The 22,463-nt window shown below is 42.2% G+C and overlaps 1 protein-coding gene across 2 annotated transcripts in view; it reads left to right on the top strand.

Moving 5' to 3' along the window:
* Positions 1-22,463, top strand: part of NELL2 (neural EGFL like 2) — a 225,240-nt gene that overhangs the window by 37,347 nt on the left and 165,430 nt on the right. For both annotated transcript variants that reach the window (XM_065405280.1, XM_065405271.1), the window contains exon 4: positions 22,253-22,426. In XM_065405280.1, coding sequence (XP_065261352.1) covers positions 22,253-22,426 — 174 coding nt within the window. The remainder of the gene's footprint in view (positions 1-22,252; positions 22,427-22,463) is intronic.

Below are 22,463 nucleotides of genomic sequence, written 5' to 3'. Positions count from 1 at the left end.
TTAGTGATATTTGCCTTGTTTAATTATGCTAAAGTGAGGAATGACTTAATTTAGTATTGATGAAATTGAGATTAAGGCTAGCACCTTTAAATCTCATTAAGTATCTTTTATGGTTTTGATTTTTTTTATGGATGACAATAAAGATAATTGAATGTATGAGTTAAAAGGAAACATTTATTCTTGATAAATGTAGATTACTGCTTCTTCACTATCAGATTTTAATTTCTCTTTGCAGCCCCCTCCTCCTTGTACAGAGACTTGTCTTTAACAGGCCATAAGTTCTTAAACAATTTTTAGCGAATGCTCTCGGTCATAAAAACGTTCACAATTGGAAGAAGAAGTAACCATGTAAGACGTGATTCTCCACTCCACTAGCTTTACATTGCAGATTATGATTACGATTATTAATTATTGGTTATATTATTGTAGTGCCTAGGAGTCAAAGTCACGGACCAGGACTCTATTGTGCTAGGTGCTGTAAAAAGATGGTTATTGAAGTCAAAAGAATTAAACTGGCATCAAACCAGGGCAGAGGAGAATTAGTCCCAGACGGTCTTCATTTATTTACAAAATTCTGTACCATCACTCACCTCTTTGCAGAGATCAGAGTAGAACATCTGCAGGCTGGCAAGGGAGAATGGAGTTGGAGATGGCCAAGGGAAATAATTAGTTAATCAACATAAGTGGCTTTGTCCATTTTTTTTTAATTTATACAATTCAATTTTTTAACAAACTTTTGCCTTTCATTGAGATGGCAAATGAAAAGAGAATGTGAAGGAATAGAGAAAGGCACATTTTCTGTATTAATAATTTAGGAAAGATGTTTAGATATCTTTTCTAAACATAAACCACACTAACACACATAGGTCCAGATCTTCAGCTGGGGTAAATCAGTGTAGCCACAGTGACATTACTAGAGATATACTGATTTACACCAGCTATGGATCTGCCCCAATTGTTTATTACCATTTGATTTTATGATTTATTTTTTCTTTAGACATTTTAGATGGTTTCCTTGATTTATTCCATCATATCCAGTCCAGTGTTGTTTTCAACTCTTTCTTTTCTCTTTTGCCGGTACTATTTTGAAGGGCACCACTTCTTAGGACTTCTAGAGTGGGTCCAGTCCTGCAAGATTCTGCATACTTCCTGAGATGCTGACTGCTCTCATCTAGTATTGAACACTATGGAAACTAAGGGCACTCAGCACCAGACAGGATCATTCCCACTGTGACCACACTTTTGGACCTCCATCCTGCATTTGGATTCATGTGGCTGAACCCTTAAGCCTGTACAATCCCATAGATATCAGGAGGGCTTCATACAGACACAAGCAGAGGCCTGTGTGGATCTGAATGCAGGATCAGAGACATGGATACTTGATGTAGCTGTCCTTTGTGGCTGTCGCCATGTCAGGTTCTAATCACAGCTTTCAGAGGAATGTATTAGGCATATGGTCATCTTCTGTTGTTTTTTCAGCTAAAGGGAATGACACACTTTCATTTTTCTTTTAGCTGGCAATTGAAGTTCTCAGTGTTTAAATTTCTTCCTTCCTTCCCCTTCTATGGTGACTATGTTTTGTCTGATATTTTCTACTTTCAAATTGGTTTAAGCTGATTTAAAAGCGGAAGTATCTAAAAATATCTGTTAGCTGTTACTTTCTAATCTCCCTACTTGCACCCATTAGTCCTTTTTTCCCACTGACTGGAGAGTTCAGAAAATGGCAATCTTGGATGCAGTTCAGAGGTGGTACTTTAGGAAAAAAGCTATTTTAGTGTCAGTAAATCAGAATTTCAGAACTATAATCATATAGCTGAGTTCCAGGCAGCTAAATACCTGTCTTTGTGAACATTCATGTACTGTTATAGGTATCTGAGACATTTCAGTTACAAATGCTGCCTTTAACTGAGGAAATAATCTGGACTGTACATGCACTGCTGAAAATTGATTTTATTTTACAATAAGACTAAATATTTTGAATGATGTGACCAAAGTTGTTGTCATCTTCATTCACATAGCAGCTTGAAAAGCAACATTAAAGGTTGACATCCAAGCTTGTAATTCACGCTATGGTTTCTGGTGACGTGGAATGAATCAAGGCTGTTCCTCCAGAGAAGGATCTTAGAGGGCCAGCGGTTCACTAGATGTTCCATGATTTGGATGTCTTCTCCACATTCACATATTGGCCTACTCTTCATTTTCCACTTGTGTAGTAGGTAATTGCAACACCCATATTAGGTTCTGATGCCATTCGCTGTGATCCAGATGTTAAGTGGCATGGTGAACCTGGGTGGTTGGTCTGTGGGATCCATAATCAGGTCTTGATTCTTGACCCTTTTGTTTCCCCAGAGCCTCCACCACTTGTCTTTTAGTGATAGTCCAAAGGTGTTGAGAGCCTTGGTTAGTAACCAAAAGGAGTTCTAAATTAAAGTGGCATCTTGGGGGGTGGGGGTTGGAGATTGTCATAGATGGGCAAGTCTGGGTTTATTATCATACAGTTGTATTCTTGTATTATTGCTGCTTCTCTTTGGAGGGGATGGAGGTAAGAGTTCTCATAGCAGCATTCAACTGCATGTTAAAAAGTTTCATATGTACACTACCTACCCTTGTCAGTACACAATATTAAGCTGTTGAGAATATGAGCGCCGAGGTGACTGCCAACAATGGGTGAGCAGCTGATCCTGACTAGTTTGTGGATTATTTTGTTCCTAGCCTTTATCTTGGCAGCGGTCTTTGTCAGATATTGGTGGTATGTGAGGCTGTGAGCCAGAACCACTCAAAAATCTTTTAGGAAATCCTCATGCTTGAGTTTGATGTCACAGTAAGTGACATTGAGGTATTTCTTTGCATGGTGGTTGCTCAGGTGGAATGTGAAGACAACTATTTTTTGAGGTTTTAGTCAGTTTCCGTAACCAGTAGCACTCCACCAGTTTTGTCAGATCTGTGAGAATGCATCCCACTTGGATGAAAGTGTTTGCTTGGATGGTGAGCACAAGATCATCTGCATATCCAAATTTCCATGACTGGGCCAATGGCATGTCATTGATATAAATATTAAAGAGTCCTAAGATAGATCCCTGTAGGAGCCAGTTGTTATGTAAATGAGGTCTGCTGGTTTGTTCCATTAGATGTACACATCTTGTACACGTGAAGGTTGCCGTCTTCCTCCCCTGAGCCAAGTGATCCCTTAAATCTGAGTCCAAGAGAATACAGGCACTGTTAAATTTGATTGCTGAGCTCTTGCTGTCTGCCTTGCTGTCTGCCTCTTCACCTGACTTTTTAATTCATCTTTCAGCTTCTTCCTGATGAATGAATCAGCAATTTGATAATTTTAATCAGTGGCAGGATTCTATTATAGGTTAGGTCCCAATGCTCCATCATAGATTTTCATTTAATTGGCCACAATGAGAAGGTGTAATAAGCCTTTTCCTCACTTTATGGGTATATGGACAAACGCTACAAATGTATTCATTTATCTCGTTTCTGCATATTGAAGGCCTTAATGGATAGAATCATTTTATTTTAGTTTAATCATTCTTTTCTTCATTTAACGTTTTTAATACCATGAGATGAAGCACTAAAATCAGTGGAATAGCGAAGCCAGGCATTCCCCAAGCTTCAGTGTCTATCTCTGCCAATGTATTTCGTTCCTGTCTTAAACAACTTCTGTTTTCACAGTTGTTGGCCTCTCCAGACTGCATACTGCCACATGTACTGAATTGTGCCATTATATGTAGTGTTTTTAGACCTGTTTCAGTGTCCACCAGGGAATTGTCCGAGACCACGAAAGTGATTTCACCTGTGGATTAATCCATATTTGGACACAGGTTGCCAGAGGTGAACCCAGAGCATTAAGACAGAGACTCCAGCCAGTAGGGGCAGAAGCAGCCAAAAAAGGGACTGCTGCAGTTTTGACTGGACTTTCTCTGTCCTGCACTGTGATTGGCTGTTTGCTCCAACCATCTCTCTCTTCCCCTTCCTCACACTTTCTTCACCTCAGCTCCATTCCACACCTGCCCCTCTGATCCTCCCGTCCCCTGCCTTGTTCTGCTCTTCCCATTCTCTACATTTTTCTTTTCGCTTAACCTATCCTGTCCAAAGTAAACCTACTCCCCCAAAACCATGGAACTCACATGACATTTGCTACTATTTTGTTGTTCGTGCTGCTTGTGTGTTATATCTCTTCCCCGACCCTGTGTCTGTCTTGTCTAATTAGATTGTAAGTTCTTTGGGGCAGGGCCTGTCTGTGATGCAGTGTTTTGTATGGTGTGTAGTACAATAGGGTTGGTCTTTAGATACTACGACAATAAATATGATTAATAATAAAATAATTAAGTCACTGTATCATTTAGCCCTCTGTAACATGGTTCAAGAACTAAAGGTTCCTTGTTTTTCCAGTGTGATACTGCCTATATTTCTAAATCACATTGTGTAGTGTCTTTTCTTCTGCTATCACAGAGACATTGGCTTCCATTGAAAGAGAAAAGCTCTCAAGATTCAACATTCGCATCATCTTTGGGTGCTGTGTTTTTCTTTGTTTTTATTCAGTACTCTAATAGGTTCTAGGGTAGGCGCTGAATAAGCAATAACTTAGGCTCGTTCTTAGAATATTAAAGCCATTTGTTAGTTACCCCATGCCAACAAGGACCAGTCCATTTCTGTTCTCCAAAACAATCTATGTTGCTAGCCTTTGGCATATTGGTATTCTTTGCTAAAATACAGGAATGTTGTATTGTACCATAATTATTTTGTCAGTAAATCTCAATTGCTGTCTATGTGCTGTATAGGGTGACCAGACAATAAATGTGAAAAATCAGGACGGGGGTAGGGGGTAATAGGAGCCTATATAAGAAAAAGACCCAAAAATCGGGACTGTCCCTATAAAATCGGGACATCTGGTCACCCTAGTGCTGTAAGTGTGAAGCCTTCAAACTGTTGTGTTCAAAAGCTATCTGTTGCTTTTGCATTGGTTTCACCTAGAAATTTAGAATCCGACTGGGGCCAACCAAGTTTTCTTTTTGATTGGGTTTGTATATCTCTTCAAAAGGTGTCTTAAAAGGATAATTTCTTTGCTTTTTTCATTCATACTGATTCTTATTTTTGTAGTGCTGAAGACGTTCCTATGAGCAAAAAAATTTCTACTATGGACACTGTCAGTTTGGATGAGTTCCTTCATCTACCCATTAATGAATGAGCCCCTTGTTTTTCTTGGTTTCTGAGATTATTGTCTATGCTTAAATCTTTTAATCATGTTTGCATCCATGGTTGGGTGGAAATGTTTTTAAGTCAGTTGAAAGATTCTTGGTTTATATTCTGTTTATCAAGTTAGGAGTGACCTTATCCTTTAACCGCTGGTTGTAAAGGATGTTATTAAATTGACTGATGACCTGTCACTATTGCCTATTTTCCTTTGCAGTCTAACCTTCAGTTAGTTTATACTTCTTGACAATGGAAAAAACAAATTTTGACAACAGGATGTAAATTATTCTAGGTGTTGAATGCAACCACATTATAAACACCTTCCTAGCAACTTCAGTTTAATTGACTGGGACAGACCCTCTGTTGATGTAAATTGGGATAGTTCTGTCTAAGCCAATGGAGATATGTTGATTTACATAATCTGAGAATCTGTCCCGCAGTGTTCATATGAGGCCAAATCCTTTAGTCCTTATTCATTCCTTAAAATCAAGCAAAACTACCTTGACTTTAATGGGAGGGTTTGCCTGAATAAGAGTTGAAAGATTTATCCCATGTTGTCTGGAACGCTGAGAAATTTTACACATGATGTAGGATGGTTACAGTGAGAGTTTTGGTAGCTTTCACTATTCCTTTACTGTCAGTTAGAAAATACTGCTGTAAACATACAAAATTTGTGTGTCACAGGGCAACGGGAAGGAGAATGTCAGAGGGCAATTTGTATGCAGTGTTGTTGTAACCATGTTGGTCCAAGGATATTAGAGAGACAAGGTGGGTGAGGTAATATCTTTTATTGGACCAACTTCTGTTGGTGAGAGAGACAAGCTTTCGAGCTATAAAGAGCTCTTCTTCAGGAGTGGGAAAGGTACTCAGAGTGTCAGAGCTAAATACAAGATTGAACAGATAGTTTAGCATAAGTAGTCAGCACATATTTTAAAGGACCATTCAAAGACCACCCCTATAGTCATAGGAAAAGAAGGGGAGTTAGTGATTTACATGTATTATAATAAACCATAAATCCAGTGTCTTTATTAAGACCATGATTTTTAGTGTCTAGCAAAGTTATGAATTTAAGCTCTTAGGCTCAACTTTTGAAAGTGTTGTGCAGATTTCCTTTGAGGATGAGAATTGATAGGACAGATATAGAGTGATTGCTTTGTGAAAAGTTTTCACTCACCGGTGATATGTGATTTTATCTTTTATCATTTTCCTGTGTGAGTTCATGGGAGAGTGTAGTGATTGGTCTCACCCAAATAGTTGTTGTTGGGGCATTTAGTGCACTGGATGAGGTCATGTGGAGTCATGTGTAGGACCCATGTATCTTGAAAGGTGTGTTGTGGGGGGTGCTGATCATTGTAGGAGTGGAGATATGTCTGCAGGGTTTGCATCTGTTGTTCTGGCAGGGTCTGGTGCAGCTTTGAGTTGGTGTGTCCTGGTCTGTGGAGAGCTTGCTTCTGATGATGAGCTTAGAGAGGTCGGGGGGTTGTTTGAAGGCCAGAAGAGGGGATTTGGGAAAGATTTCTTTCAGGATGGGGTCCCCATCAAATATGGGTTGTAATTGTTTGATGGTACCCCATATGGGGGTTCCAGTGTGGGGTGGTAGATGACAACTAGGGTGTGCAGCTGGAGTGGGTTTTATTTCTGTATTGAAGCAGCTTCTCACTGGTGGTCCATTCTATGATGCAATCAACTTCTCTGGTGGAGTGTCCTTGTTTGGCAAGGCAGTTTTGTGTGTGGTAAGGTATATATCCCAGATTTTCTCTTCGGAGCATATTCTGTGGTATCTGATTGCCTGGCTGTAGATAACAGATTTCTTGGTGTGTTTTGGGGTGGTTACTGGTTCTGTGAAGGTAGGTGTGGTGATCCGTGGGTTTCTTGTGTATATAGTTGTCTGTAGGGTTCAATTGCTGACGCTGATCATAGTATCCAGGAAGTTGATGCTAGTGTGGGAGTGTTTCAGAGAGATTTTAATGGTGGTGATGGTGGAGGTTGAAATTGTGGTGGAAATCTATTATGTTTAAGTTGTCTGTCCAGAAGATGAAAATATTATCAATGTATCTCAGGTATATCATTGGTTTTGTGGCACATTTGTCCAAAAATTCTTCTTTAAGGTGGCCCATGAAGTTGGTATATTGGGGAGCCATCCTAGTACCCATGGCTGTTCCCATGGTTTGCACAAAATGTTTGTTGTTGAATGTAAAATTTGTTATGGGTGAGGATGAAATGGATGAGTCTGGCGCTGTGTTTGGGATGGATATCTGAGGGTTGTCCAGTGTCTTGTAACTATTTGAGGCAGGCAGTTATGCTATCGTTGTGAGGGATGTTGGTGTATAGGGAGGTGACATCCATGGTGGCAAGGATGGTGTTCTGTACAAGAAATGTTGTTAATGTTCAAGTTTCTGGAGGAAATCTGTTGTGTCCTGGAAGAAACTGGCCCTTTGTATGGTGAGTGGTTTGAGGATCATTTCTATGAGTCCGATATTCCTTCAGCAAGAGTGCCGTGGTCAGATAAGATGGGCCTGCCTGGGTTCCCTTGTCTGTGTGTCTTGGGAAGTATGTAGAAGATCCCTGGAGTGAGTTCATGGGGGATGAGTTTGTAGAGTTTCTCTTGGAGTTATTTGTGGAAGGATTTCATGATATCCTTACATTCCTGGGTAAATTGTGGTGTTGAGTCTTCTTTGCATTCTTTATAGTAGATGATGTTGGAGAGTTGTCAGTTGGCCTCATTTAAGTAGTCACCACAGTTGAGAACTACAATAGTGCCCTCTTTGTCTGCTGATTTGATCACTGTCTGCTCATTAGATTTCAGGAACTGTATAGCTGTCCTCTCGGTGGTGGAGAGATTGTGGTGGATATGATGTTTGTTAAGGATTTTACAGTCCATCAATGTAATGATCCAGAACGTGGTTTCATCTGCTATGTGGTGTCCAATCTAATTATTCTTTTTTCTTATGACTGTTGGTGTGCTAATTTGGCTTTTTGCTTACCCTAATCTCTGTCTCACAATGGGGAAATTTTGGCATGGGAAGGCCGTCACAGAGAGTAGAAGAGTTTATATTTGTTGTACATTTTTTTCTACTTTAAAAAAAAATTGATATGATAAATGTAATCATTCTCTTCCCTTCACCCTATAATTTTTGAAGGCAAGACAGGGTAGATGGCTTTAGGAAGGAAACATTTGAGCCAGTGGGACTGCAATAGTAAAAATACACAGAGAGGAAAAACATCTTGGTAAATGGGGTGGGTGGGGAGGAATGAGAAGAAAAGGAATGAAACACTCAAAGGTCCCTCAGTCTTCAAGGTCCCTGGATAAAAATGCCATAAACAAGGGATAGGTGCAGAAAATGAATTGATCATCATTCCTCCCATTGCACTTGCATTAGGTGCTATGAAATTATCCATTAAAATGAAGGCCATTGTTATATTCTTCTCTGTCTTGCTAAACTGTCAGTCATTTCTTCTCTGTAAGTAATTTCTTCCCTGGATAGTGCTCTAGGCAGGACAGGGAAAAGGGCAAAGCCATTGAATCGAAGTGACATTGTAGTGAGAGATGAGTACAAGGACTTTAATGAGATATTACTTATATACTTGGCATTTAGAATTTAGACTATGAGGATGTTTTGATTATATGCATTATCTATTTTAGGGGAGGGGGCAGGTGAGAGAAGCCCATATTTAATCCTTCATAACACTTAAAGTGCCAGCTACTAATTGGAAAATAGGGTTTGTCGTCCTGAATGCCTCATTATCATGCCACATGTATCATCATGGAATACAATGAACTGATGTACTTAGCCAACTGTGCAGTGCTGAATGTGGTGGTGTGGATTCCTTCTAGAACCTCACAAGTAACCTATGCCTGGAAGAATAAGATTTGCTTACTCTTATCATTACCTTAGTTTGCATAATAACAGATCTCAGTCACAATCCCACCCATTTCAAAATCTAGCTTGAATATTTCAATAATGTAGATCAGTATTTCAGTTTATTTATTCTATACTTACTGCCTTTCCTTTCATTGAGTATTCTCCTATTCTTCATATTACAGGACAGAGTCAAAAGGGTAAATTGATTGATTTTAACTATACATTATGTATGTATATGAATAACTCAGGGAAATCCCTGGTATGAATCTATGCACGATAGACTTAATTATTTTCAATGGGGCTAGAACTCAGGAATTTTAGGCTTTCAAAATATTTGTCTAAAGTGTTTTGAGCTAAAGTAGAATTTTTATTAACTGTCTGTAATCATAGTATAGCTATTATCCTTTATGGGTCAGCTGCTAGAGGGTGCCAGAGTCTCCCCACCTCTGATGCCCTCATATCCCACTTCTATTGATGTAAATGGCAAAATTTCTATTGACTTTTATAGAGGAGCAGGACTCGTCTTAGTCAGTAGATAACATGCTCCTAACAACTTTAAAAAACCCTCATCCCCAGCATTTTCCCTTTTCCAGACTATCTAATCCTAGTTTTTAAATATCTTTAAGTCTCACCATAACTCTAACCATCTCCATTTCCCTTCTCTGAATCTTTTCAATCTCCTTTATAATATCATAAGATAAGGCGACCTCCGATGGACACAGTTAGCCAGAGTGGAGAGACCTAGTGTAAGACTGAGTATTATTATAATATTTCCCCCATTTTAAATCTCCCATTTTAAAATGCATCCAACTCTGCTGTTGGCTTTTAAAACTTCCACCATACACTCAGCTTCCAGTGGTGGTAAGTCTTCCCAGAGGAATACTTGCCACTGAAAGCTTCCTGCTAGGGCCTGGTACCACCTAATGAGTTTTTCCCAAAAAGCCACAATCCCACAATTGAGACAGAAGACCGTGCGTTTTAATAAACCATTGTGGTTTAGAGGGAAAGTGAAGGCAGCTGTAAATATATACACAACAAATGGAAGAAAGGGGAAGTTGATAGTAATGAATATAAATCAGAAGTTAGTAATTGTAGAATTGTAGAAAATTGATAAGGGAAGCCAAGAGATACAAGTGGAAATCTACAGCCAGCAGAATTAAGAACAATAAGGAGGAATTTTTAAAACATATTAGTAACAAAAAGAATCCTAACAATGGTATTGGTCCATTACTAGATGGAAATGGTAGAATTATCAATAATAATGCAGAAAAGACAGAAATGTTCAATAAATATTTCTGTTCCATATTTTGGGGGGAAACAGATGATATAGTCTCATCATATGGCAATGATAAACCTCTTTTCATTCTCTGGAGGACATTAAACAGAAGCTACTAAATTTAGACAGTTTAAAATCAGCAGGTCCAGAAAACTTCCATCCAAGCGGTTTAAAAGAGCTGGCTGAGGAGCTTTCTGGACCGTTAATGTTGATTTTTCAATACATCTTGGAGCACTGTGGAAGTTCCAGAAGACTGGAAGTAAGCTAATGTTGTTGTGTCAATTTTTAAAATGGGTAAATGGGATGACGTGGGCAATTATAGGCCTGTCAGACTGACAATGATCTCAGGCAAGATAATGCAGCAGATAATGTGGGCCTTGATTAATAAAGAATTAAAGGAGGGTAATCTAATTAATGCAAATAATTGCAGGTTTATGCAAAATAGATCCTGTCAAATTAACTTGATATCTTTCTTGATGAGATTACAAGTCTGGTTGATAAAGGTAATAGTGTTGATGTAATATACTTAGACTTCTGTAAGGTATTTGACATGGTACCGCACAACATTTTGATTAAAAAAACCTAGAAAGTTATAAAATTAACATGGCACACACTAAAACTTATAGGGCTAACTTATAGGTCTCAAAATGTAATTGTAAATGGGGAATGTTATCAATGGGTGTTTCCAGTGGGGTCCTGCATGGATCAGTTCTTGGTTCTATGCTGTTTAATATTTTTATCAGTGATCTGAAGAAAACATAAAATCATCACTGAAAAAGTCTGCAGAAGTCACAAACATCTGAGAAGTGGTAAATAATGAAGAGGACAGGTGAGGTCATTGATTCAAAGCGATGTAAATGCATTTTAATATGTCAAAATATAAATCTATACATATAGGACCAAAGAATGTAGGCCACACTTACAGAATACGGGACTTGCTCCTGGGAAGCAGTGACTCTGAAAAAGATTTGGGGGTTGTGGTGGATAATCAGAACATGACTTCCCATTGAGCTGCAGATGCGCCATCAGAGACCCTTCTGTGTTTGCAGTGGAGACTGAACAGAACATGCCTTTTGCAAAGCTTGCTGCTTCATGGTCACAGGAGCACTGTCTGATTTTGGTAACTCTCTAGTGTGAGGCCAGCAAAACTGGACTTTATTAAGAGTACCAGCAGTGATCATGCATACTAGCAAATAGTGAAAATGCTGGCAGCTATGCAAATGTACTGGACTGGTAACCAGTGCAGGGAGCAGATTAAGCGGTTCAAGGGTGAGTATTGGAAAACCCAAGATCAGGTATCTCACCAAAATCATGCCTATTTTATGAGGAATTTGACTGGGTGCTGGTCACTGGCATGGAGCCAACAGTGGTGCATGATGACCTGGTCAGCCAGGATGGTGACCTACTGGCCCCTGAATCCAGGACGGGACTGATGGGAGCCAGTAGCAGGAACTGAGTCTGGACAGTTAAATCACTCTGTTGCTGAAAGTGGTTCCAGAACAGGATTTGGATCAGCAGCACATTCTGGATCCATACTCAGAGGAGCTGATGCACTCCCCTGAGGAACAGCTTGCTGTGGAGCCTGCAGCAGACACAGATGGGAGAGAAGCTGCCCCTAAAGTCAATAAGTGTCTGGCTCCATTTTGATGTGTATTAATATAGTAATGGGAGGGATTTCTGCTCTATGAACCAATGCAAAAGTTATGAGAAGCCCAGCTAGCAGGGTGTATCCATTAATGATGAATTGTATTCTTCTCCACCACCACCACAAAAAGGCGACCGGGCTATGCAAACAGTAAAGATCACCTTTAAAGTGTTTTTTTAGTGGAAAGGGTCAGATTTCTGCTAGGGCCATTCCTGTCTCTTACAAGTAATAACCTTACATTGCCATGCCTGTAAGTATGCTGCTGTGTAACCATTCTATGGTCTATTGAGCCATCTGCAAACAATGAACTCTGTGTGTTTGTTTGGGGAAGTGTGTTCCATTCCCAAATTTAGTCCATTTCAGTTAGAGGTAGTCCATGCAATCCATAGGTGACAAAATCCAGGCAGAGGAGGCCTGGATTTACTTCAAGTCAAGGTTGCAGAAACTATCAGAAGCCTGCATTCCAAGAAAGGGGAAAAAACTCATAGGCAGGAGTTGTAGACCAAGCTGGATGAGCAAGCGTCTCAGAGAGGTGATTAAGAAAAAGCAGAAAGCCTACAAGGAGTGGAAGATGGTGGGGGATCAGCAAGGAAAGCTACCTTATTGAGGTCAGAACATGTAGGGATAAAGTGAGAAAGGCCAAAAGCCATGTCGAGTTGGACCTTGCAAAGAGAATTAAAACCAATCGTAAAGGTTCTATAGCCATATAAATAAGAAGAAAACAAAGAAAGAAGAAGTGGGGCCGCTAAACACTGAGGATGGAGTGGAGGTTAAGGATAATTTAGGCATGGCCCAATATCTAAACACATACTTTGCCTCAGTCTTTAATGAGGCTAATGAGGAGCTTAGGGATAATGGTAGGATGACAAATGGGAATGAGGATATGGAGGTAGATATTACCACATCCGAGGTAGAAGCCAAACTCAAACAGCTTAATGGGACTAAATCGGGGCACCTAGATAAACTTCATCCAAGAATATTAAAGGAACTGGCACATGAAATTGCAAGCCCATTAGCAAGAATTTTTAATGAATCTGTAAACTCAGGGGTTGTACCATATGACTGGAGAATTACTAACATAGTTCTTCTTTTTAAGAAAGGAAAAAAAAGTGATCCAGGTAACTACAGGCCTGTTAGTTTGACATCTGTAGTATGCAGGCTCTTGGAAAATTTTTTGAAGGAGAAAGTAGTTAAGGATATTGAGGTCAATGGTAATTGGGACAAAATACAACATGGTTTTACAAAAGGTAGATCGTGCCAAACCAACCTGATCTCCTTCTTTGAGAAGGTAACAGATTTTTTAGACAAAGGAAACACAGTGGATCTAATTTACCTCAATTTCAGTAAGGCATTTGATATGGTTCCACATGGGGAATTATTAGCTAAATTGGAAAAGATGGGGATCAATATGAAAATTTAAAGGTGGATAAAGAACTGGTTAAAGGGGAGACTACAATGGGTCATACTGAAAGGTGAACTGTCAGGCTGGAAGGAGGTTACTAGTGGAGTTCCTCAGGGATCGGTTTTGGGACCAATCTTATTTAATCTTTTTATTACTGACCTTGGCACAAAAAGTGGGAATGTGCTAATAAAGTTTGCGGATGACACGAAGTTGGGAGGTATTGCCAATACAGAGAGGGACTGGGATATCCTACAGGAAGATCTGGATGACCTTGTAAACTGGAGTAATAGTAATAGGATGAAATTTAATAGTGAAAAGTGCGAGGTCATGCATTTAGGGATTAATAACAAGAATTTTTGTTGTAAACTGGGGACGCATCACTTGGAAGTAACAGAGGAGGAGAAGGACCTCAGAGTATTGGTTGATCACAGGATGACTATGAGCCACCAATGTGATATGGCTGTGAAAAAAGCTAATACGGTCTTGGGATGCATCAGGCGAGGTATTTCCAGTAGTGATAAGGAGGTGTTAGTACTGTTATACAAGGCACTGGTGAGACCTCATCTGGAATATTGTGTGCAGTTCTGGTCTCCCATGTTTAGGAAGGATGAATTCAAACTGGAACAGGTACAGAGAAGGGCTACTAGGATGATCTGAGGAATGGAAAACCTGTCTTATGAAAGGAGACTCAAAGAGCTTGGCTTGTTTAGCCTAACCAAAAGAAGGCTGAGGGGAGATATGATTGCTCTCTATAAATATATCAGAGGGATAAATATCAGGGAGGGAGAGGAATTATTTAAGCTCAGTACCAATGTGGACACAAGAACAAATGGATATAAACTGGCCATCAGGAAGTTTAGACTTGAAATTAGACGAAGGTTTTTAACCATCAGAGGAGTGAAGTTCTGGAATAGCCTTCCAAGGGGAGCAGTGGAGGCAAAAGACATATCTGGCTTCAAGACTAAGCTTGATAAGTTTATGGAGGAGATGGTATGGTGGGATAGCCTAATTCTGGCAATTAATTGATCTTTGACTATTAGCGGTAAATATGCCCAATGGCCTGTGATGGGACACTAGATAGGGTGGGATCTGAGTTACTACAGAGAATTCTTTCCTGGGTGTGTATTTGGTGAGTCTTGCCCACATGCTCAGGGTTTAGCTGATCACCATATTTAGGGTTGGGAAGGAATTTACCTCCAGGGCAGATTGGCAGAGGCCCTGGGTTCTTTTTGCCTTCCTCTGCAGCGTGGGGCACGGGTCACTTGCTGGAGGATTCTCTGCACCTTTAAGTCTTTAAACCACAAGCTGAGGACTTCAATAGCTCAGACATAGGTCAGGGGTTTGTTACAGGCAGTAGCGTAGCTAGCGGGGTGTAGGGGAAGCAGCTGCTTCCCCTCACCCCTTTTCCCAAAAGCGGCGCTTTTCCAAAGGCGGCCGCCGGCTGGAGGAGCAAGGGGGGGTGCAGGCTGGCCTCCCGCAGCACAGCTGGAGGAGCGAGGGGGGAGCGCAGGCTGGCCGCCCGCAGCACGGCCGGCAGCCATGGGGGGGGGCGGCGGGCACGCGGCCGAAGGAGCAGGGGGGCGCAGCATGTGGCTCGTCCCTGCAGTCGCGGCCGGAGGACCAGAGGGGGGGCACAGGCTGGCCGCCCGCAGCACGGCCGAAGGAGCAGGGTGGCGCAGCATGCGGCCCGGCCCCGCAGCCGCGGCCGGAGGAGCGGGGGAGCACAGGCTGGCCGCCTACAGCGCGGCCGGCAGTCATGGGGGGGCGGCGGGCACGCGGCAGGAGGAGCAGGGGGGCGCAGCATGCGGTCCGGCCCCGCAGCCGCGGCCGGAGGACCAGAGGGGGCGCAGGCTGGCCGCCCGCAGCACGGCCGGCTGCCATTGGGGGGCGGCGGGCGCGTGGCTGGAGGAGCTGGGGGGGCGCAGCATGGTAGCGGGGGGAGGGGCAGTCAGCAGTGCAGCTGGAGGAGGAGCCAGGGGGCGTGGCCAGAGGAGGAGCCAAGGGGGGGCGCCTTTTTTAGGTTTGCTCCCCCTCCTCTTAAAAGCTGGCTATGCCACTGGTTACAGGAGTGGGTGGGTGAGATTCTGTTGCCTGCGTTGTGCAGGAGGTCAGACTAGACGATCATAATGGTCCCTTCTGACCTTAAAGTATATGAGTCTGAGACATTTTGTTCAGAAATGTGCTGGTGGTGCGACAGTAATTCCATTGATAGTGTCATTTGTTGTGAATAGTGTTCCAGCCTGTCCATGAATGTAGACTCCTGATTGGTGGAAAACCCTGTCATCATGAACCTTTTCAGTGCAACCCACATTGCTCTCTGTGATCCATGAGGGCCTGCGTAACAATGCAGTTGTGCCCTTTGTGGTTTATGTGCTCCCTGAGGAGGACAAACGAGTCTCATCAATGTCTCAAAGCCAGCAATTACTTCAGCAATATCTTTTATGACTACCACTTTGGGGTAAACCACATGCCTGATTGCCTCAGAAACCTCTGCAACCACTTTAACCATAGTCGACTTTCCAACACCCAACTGGTTTGCAATGGATCTGTAGCAGTCTGGGGTAGCCAACTTCCACATGGCTATAGCAACCTGCTTCTGGCCTGCTGAAGTGGCCTCGTATGTGTGATTTTATGTTGGAAGGTTGGGTCAAGCTGCTCACAAAGCTCCAGAAATGTGGCTTTCTTCATGTGAAAAGTTCTGGACCCACTGCTGGTCATCCCAGGTCTGCATGACTGTGATCCCACCAGTCTGTACTTGTGGACCTGTCCCAGAAGTTTGAGTCTGCCTTGCCTGGGTACTCCTCCTGCTTCATCATAAGCTATGTCAGGTGCCTTTGATGGGCCAGAAAACACTGCCGAAATGTCCACCAGCACCTTCCGAAAGCTCTGCCCATTTCCTGACACAGAAGTTAAAGTGCAAGGAAGAGAAGTGCCTCCTCCATGTTGCTGGCTCTGGTAGCTGGGAGTGCACTGACCAAAATGATTGCTTGGCAGGATGTGTTGGCTGGCTGTTGAGACATCCTGTAATGTGCAGGATGGACAGTCAAGTTTTCCCACAGTGCACCACAGTCAGAGGGCTAGACTGGCCACATTTCAGTACTACGGAGTCTGGGACTGCATGCTGCAGGGTGGACATCTGAGCCCCTGGGATAGAAAATTATTAACCTAAGGCAGGAGTCGGCAACGTTCAGCACGCGGCTCACCAGGGTAAGCACCCTGGCGGGCCGGGCCAGTTTATTTACCTGCTGACGCGGCAGGTTCGGCCGATCGCGGCCCCCACTGGCTGCGGTTCGCCGTCCCGGGCCAATGGAGGCGGTGAGAAGCCACGGCCAGCACATCGCTCGCCCGCGCCGCTTCTCGCCGCCCCCATTGGCCCGGGACGGCGAACCGCGGCCAGTGGGGGCCGCGATCGGCCGAACCTGCCGCGTCAGCAGGTAAATAAACTGACCCGGCCCGCCAGGATGCTTACCCTGGCGAGCCGTGTGCCGAATGTTGCCGACCCCTGACCTAAGGTAAACAATCAATGTAGATACTCAAGCTCTGGGTTCTCTAACCCAGGGTCAGCTGACTCAAGTCCCACTAACCCTGGGCTTACATTGCAGTGTAGATATAACCTAAGTACCTACATGGGGAACAAATATTTAGTAATGGACTCCTCAGTCTAGCAGAGAAAGGTATAACAAAATCTAATGGCTGCAAGTTGAAGCTAGACAAATTCAGATTGGAAATAAGGTGTAAATTGTTAATGGTGAGGGTAATTAATCATTGGAACAATGGGTTGTGGTGGATTCTCCATTGCTGACAATTTTAAAACCAAGATTGAATGTTTTTTCTAAAAGATCTACTCTAGGAATTATTTAGGGCAGTTCTATGGCCTGTGCTATACAAGAGGTCAGACCAGATGATCACAATGGTCCCTTTAGGCCAGGGGTTCTCAAACTGGGGGTTGTGACCCCTCAGGGGGTCACAAGGTTATTACATAGGGGGTCACGAGCTATCAGACTACACCCCCAAAACCTGCTTCGACTCCGGCATTTATAATAATGTTATATATAAAAAAAGTGTTTTTAATTTATAAGGGGGGGGGGGTCACACTCAGAGGCTTGTTGTGTGAAAGGAGTCACCAATACAAACGTTTGAGATCCACTGATTTAGGCCTTAGAATCTATGAATCTGGGCTGTGGGTGCAGGAAAAGAGATGCACTGGTTCAGCTAATGAGGCTCCTATGGAGCCTTCCTTCAGCAGAATCCTTGGGAGAGGCCAGGAGTACAAACCACCTCCTGCTCTCCCTGGAAGTAAATCTGCCTTGGAGAACAGCTGGCTCACAGAATGGAAATGTATACCCCCCTACCAGCAGTCATTTTCCTCCCCTACACATTTAGAACTCCTTAGCACAGCAGAGACATTTAGAATAGTTTTGTCACTGTGTTACCTGTTATCCAAGTTGATTTGCTGAGGTTTAGTTTACTTTTCTATAGGCGTGGGAGAGCATCTGTGAGAATCACAGCCCAAATCTGCTGTCACTTATTCACATGTGCTCACTCTGAAGTTAACAGAAGTTACTGTGGTTTCTTTCTGTGCAAAATTTGGCCTTACATTTCCATCACTAATTATATTTGCCCATCTTGAGTAGGGCATCATTTTCTATGGGTTAAAGGGAGGGCAGTCCCCTCCCCCACCACCTTGGTATGCTCTTGCCCCCCTGACTTTTCATAGAGCTGTATGCTCCATTATGTCTTACACTCCCCCCACCCCAACTTTGCAGGATATAATATAATCACATATGGTGTTCTTTATGCTGACACAACTGACCCCCGCTTCCAGGCCCCCTGAATTTTTTCTGAAATGATGCCCCTGATCTTGAGGACATTCTATCCCTTACATACTTTAGAGAACCTCAGCTGATGTAGATCAGCATAGGTCTATTGAATTCAATGGAGTTAAGTCAGCTTAGACCAGCTGAGGATCTGGCCCACTCTGTGGTGAATCTGATATGAGATAAAATGATTAACGCCCCAATCCCTCCCCTGTGTCTCAGTTTCATAACATTAGTTCATGCTTAAGGTGGTGCTGTTTCAGCTGCTTCTGTCACTGTGTTTCCCTGATGCCTCTATACATTGTTTGTGAGCAATAAACTATTATTCTCTCAATGGTGCTTTTTTTTTTTTTAATTTTTGAACTTTTAAGATAAACTGTGTGATAATGACAAGATGGAGGACAGTGGCTCCCCGCCCTCATGTTGGGTGCCATGACTCACCCTCGTAAATTAATAATCGTTTGTACGGCTGGTTTTTACCCTTGCTGATAGCATGTTTGTTTCCAGCTGGATTATAAACTGAGTTTTTAAAGTTACATTGTCATTACTGGTCAGTGTTTACTCACTGGAAGACTTTGCTTGGGCCTTTATTATTTTTGTAGTCATGAAAAATAACAGCAAGATGGTGGAAACTGATAATCGTCTACATTTAGATACAGCAGCATACTTTTTGTTTAACAATCACCAAGAGCTTTTAAAAACACTAATTAGGCCCTGCTGTGAGGCAGATAAATAGTGGTTTGCTCTTGTTATGGATTAGTAAACAGAGAGTTTACCTATAGTTCACACAGTGAATCAGTGACAGAATTGGAAATAGAACCAGGAGTCCTGAACTGCAGTTCATGTTTTATCCAGAAGGCTGCACATCCAAATTCCAACCTCATGGTTTATCCCATCAAAAGTTCTTGCTTTAATGCTGTGAGCTGACCCCATGTTTCCTTCTTTTCTCTGCCAGACTCCATCACTTGCCAAAAATTTCACGTAAGTTCCAAGACCCAAATATTCCCCAGCAAACCCTCTTCTAGCCCATCTATGTAAGTGTTATGTTCACAGCATACACACAAAGAAATTGGATTAAAAAACATAAATACTGTTACTGGCAATTGCAATATAAAGCTACTTTATTTCTTAGAATTCAGAATGATAACACACCAGAACCCAAAAACCGAGAAAGAGAAAACATGTTGCCCCCTAAGGCTCTATGGCACAACCTTGCTTTAAGCTGGCCCTTTCCACACTGACGCTAGGCCCAGATTGCATATTTCCTTACAGAGCCCCCTAGCCTGCAAGCAGGGCCAAGAAACCCTCTCACTCTTAAGGTACCTGTACACCTCACACCACTGGCAGCACCATGTAGAGTAAGTGGGTACATGCCACAGTGAAAAGCAGGCTGTGACCACATTGCGGTATGTAGCATGTATATGGCAGTTTAAGTCTCTGGCAGCGGGGAAAGGTTCCAGCAGCAAGGAGGCAGCAATTTTAGCAGTGTAGACAGGGGAGGCACTGCTTGGGCATGTAGAGAGACGTGCAGGGTACATACCCTAAGGTTGTGGCATGTCTATTCTACTTGCCTAAGCAGTGCCTCACTGTCTACGCTGCTATTTATACCCGTGCTTGGGTGGCATGCTGTGTATGTATTCTACTCACCGCCAAAAGAAGGATGCAGTATAGACAGGGTGCAGTATAAAGTGATAGCTTGCAATTCCAATGTAGTCCTCAATATACCAAACAGCAAAATGGTTGTTTATTTTACAACTAATATACTTATTTTTTCATTTTTTTTAACGTTCCTATGCACTTGGCCTGCTCATCCTTCCATGGAAGGAAGTTTTCCCATCGACTTCCAAGGGAGCAGGATCAGACGCTTATCTATTCTAAGAGATGATCTTTTAACATATTCCTATCTCTCTCGCTCAGGTTTAGATCTATGATCAGTTGCTGAAAGAGCTGTACAATATGTTCAACCTCTTCGTTTGATCAGGAGTGACCTTATTTTTATCCTTTAAGCATGACTTATGAAGGAGGTTGTTAAGTTGACTGATGCCCTGTCACTATTGCCCGTTTTCTTTGCAGCCGAGCCTTCAGTTAGTTTACGTTTCTTGCCAATGCAAAAATGATTGTTGGGCCACAAGGAGGTAAATTATTGTAGATTGTAAATTTGATTGCTGATGTCAGTTCACTGCTTTGTTAATGCAGAGATTAGAACATGCTGAAATACTCTTTATGGGGAGGAAGGGGAACGTGACTTTTGCCAGTTTTGCGAAAGGTAACTGTTTTGATGCTATTGCAGGGCACATTTAACGATTATAAAAGCTAAAAGAAAGGAGCGATGTGATTTGAGCCCCTCCCTTGAAGCAGGGGTCGTAAAAGATTATTTTTACTCACTTATCTTGTCTCCTCTCACCCACCTTGCAAACTAAATTCCTTATCCTTCCTGTACTTTAGAAAAACACTTGTCTTATTAGAACAAAACAAGCAAACAAACAGAACCACACACATGGTATCAAACCACAACCATTCCATCAATCTTGTACAGAAAAAAAGGGAGATTGCCAGCTCTTGTCATCTTCTTGCAACTCTCATGATATTTAGTGTTTTTTTTCCTTAAAGCAACAGCTCCTGGATTTATGTGGTTATTGGAGAATCCCAGATTTTGTTTAAAAAAAAAAAAGTTTCTAGGTCTCATGGTTTCAGAGAAAAGCTTGAAAATGTGAACAATAAAGATTCAAAACCCAGAAAACAAATTAATTCCAAATTTTATTCTTTAAAAAAATCTCATGATGTTTAAACCAATTTTTAAACCTGGCTTGTGATTTTTGAATGCGTGGGGCAGGCAATACTGATTGATGAGTTTAGGTTTTCCTGGGCCTTCTCTTACTCCTACTGCGAGTGGCGTGGTCTGTACCAGCCAGTAGCTGTGGATCTGCAGCAGGTATTAAAGGGGTCATACATTTGCATAGGTTTGGTAATGGATATTTGTCTGGGTTTGGTAAGATCAGTTACTTCTGGCTTGGAAATGAAATATATACTTGACTCCCACACAGCTGCATAAAACACATGTGTTGGTGGTACAGCATACACAGAACCTCTTTTCAGACTTCGATTGCCCCTTCCCACCGTCACCATCATTCCACCCTTAGCTCCCTTTTGCAGGGTGTAGCAATAAGGGGCTTCATAGGACCTGAGCAAGGAGTGAGCAAGCCCTGCCCTTCCCAGGATGATTTGTCAGGCAGTTTCTTGCGTACTAGAAGAGGCCTATTTCTCAGGATAGGCAGGGAGTAACTCTGTCTATCCTGGTATGGGTTGGACCATGAGGAGCTTTTAAATCCACCTACAGCTGCATCTCCAGCTTGTCTGTGCTCAAATTCACCCAACTTTGGTATACATATAATGCTGTTTTGTACCAAGCGTATGTGAGTTCAGAAGGGCCTAGCATTTCTTCACCTCCAGTTCTTTGGCAAAAACTGTGATTATGAATAATGCAAAGGGATGTCACAGTATATCCTAAAGCAAGAAGGCAATATCCAGCCTCAGTTCTTGCTTGCTTATTACTACCCCAGTAGTCCTGATGATGGGTAATAGTTCCACTCACAGCACTTGGTGTTGTCTTCATTATATTTAGTGTGCCTGTATATCTCCAGGATACTCTGCCCACTATCTGAGAATAGTGTGCTGGATTTTGTGTGGTTCTGAATCAGATTATTTTAATAATAGAAAGATGGTACTATGTTAAGGAACACATTGGTGTTTAAAGAGCAACAGAAGAGATCTAATTTGATGATGCTAGTGGAATTCTTCTTATTAGCTTGAGATCTGACACACTTGCATGAAGGCTGCATTCTGCTCCTAAAAGAGTTATTTAAAAGGAAAATACAAGACCAACATTGCAGACCAACTCTATTTTCACTCTGACTGAGGGCCTCCTTCTCTTGGTTTCTTCCTCTTGTTAATCATTCATATATGATAATCAGCCACCACATTATATGCAGTGTTGCATTCTCCTGTCCTGATATGAATGCTTAATGACTCAATGCTGCGTTTTTGGTGTAGGTACTTGGAACTGGAGAGCAGTGGACATCGAAATGAAATCAGGTTGCATTACCGTTCAGGCGGCCATCGCTCACACACAGAAGTGTTTCCGTACATTTTGGCAGATGATAAGTGGCACAGGCTTTCCTTAGCAATCAGTGCCTCACACTTGATTTTACATGTGGACTGTAATAGGTAAGTGAAGAGTGATATTTCATATTAATAAGTAGTA

This window comes from Emys orbicularis, chromosome 1, assembly GCF_028017835.1.
Source record: "Emys orbicularis isolate rEmyOrb1 chromosome 1, rEmyOrb1.hap1, whole genome shotgun sequence".
NCBI lineage: Eukaryota > Metazoa > Chordata > Testudines > Emydidae > Emys > Emys orbicularis.
This window is presented reverse-complemented; position numbering and strand designations above follow the sequence as displayed.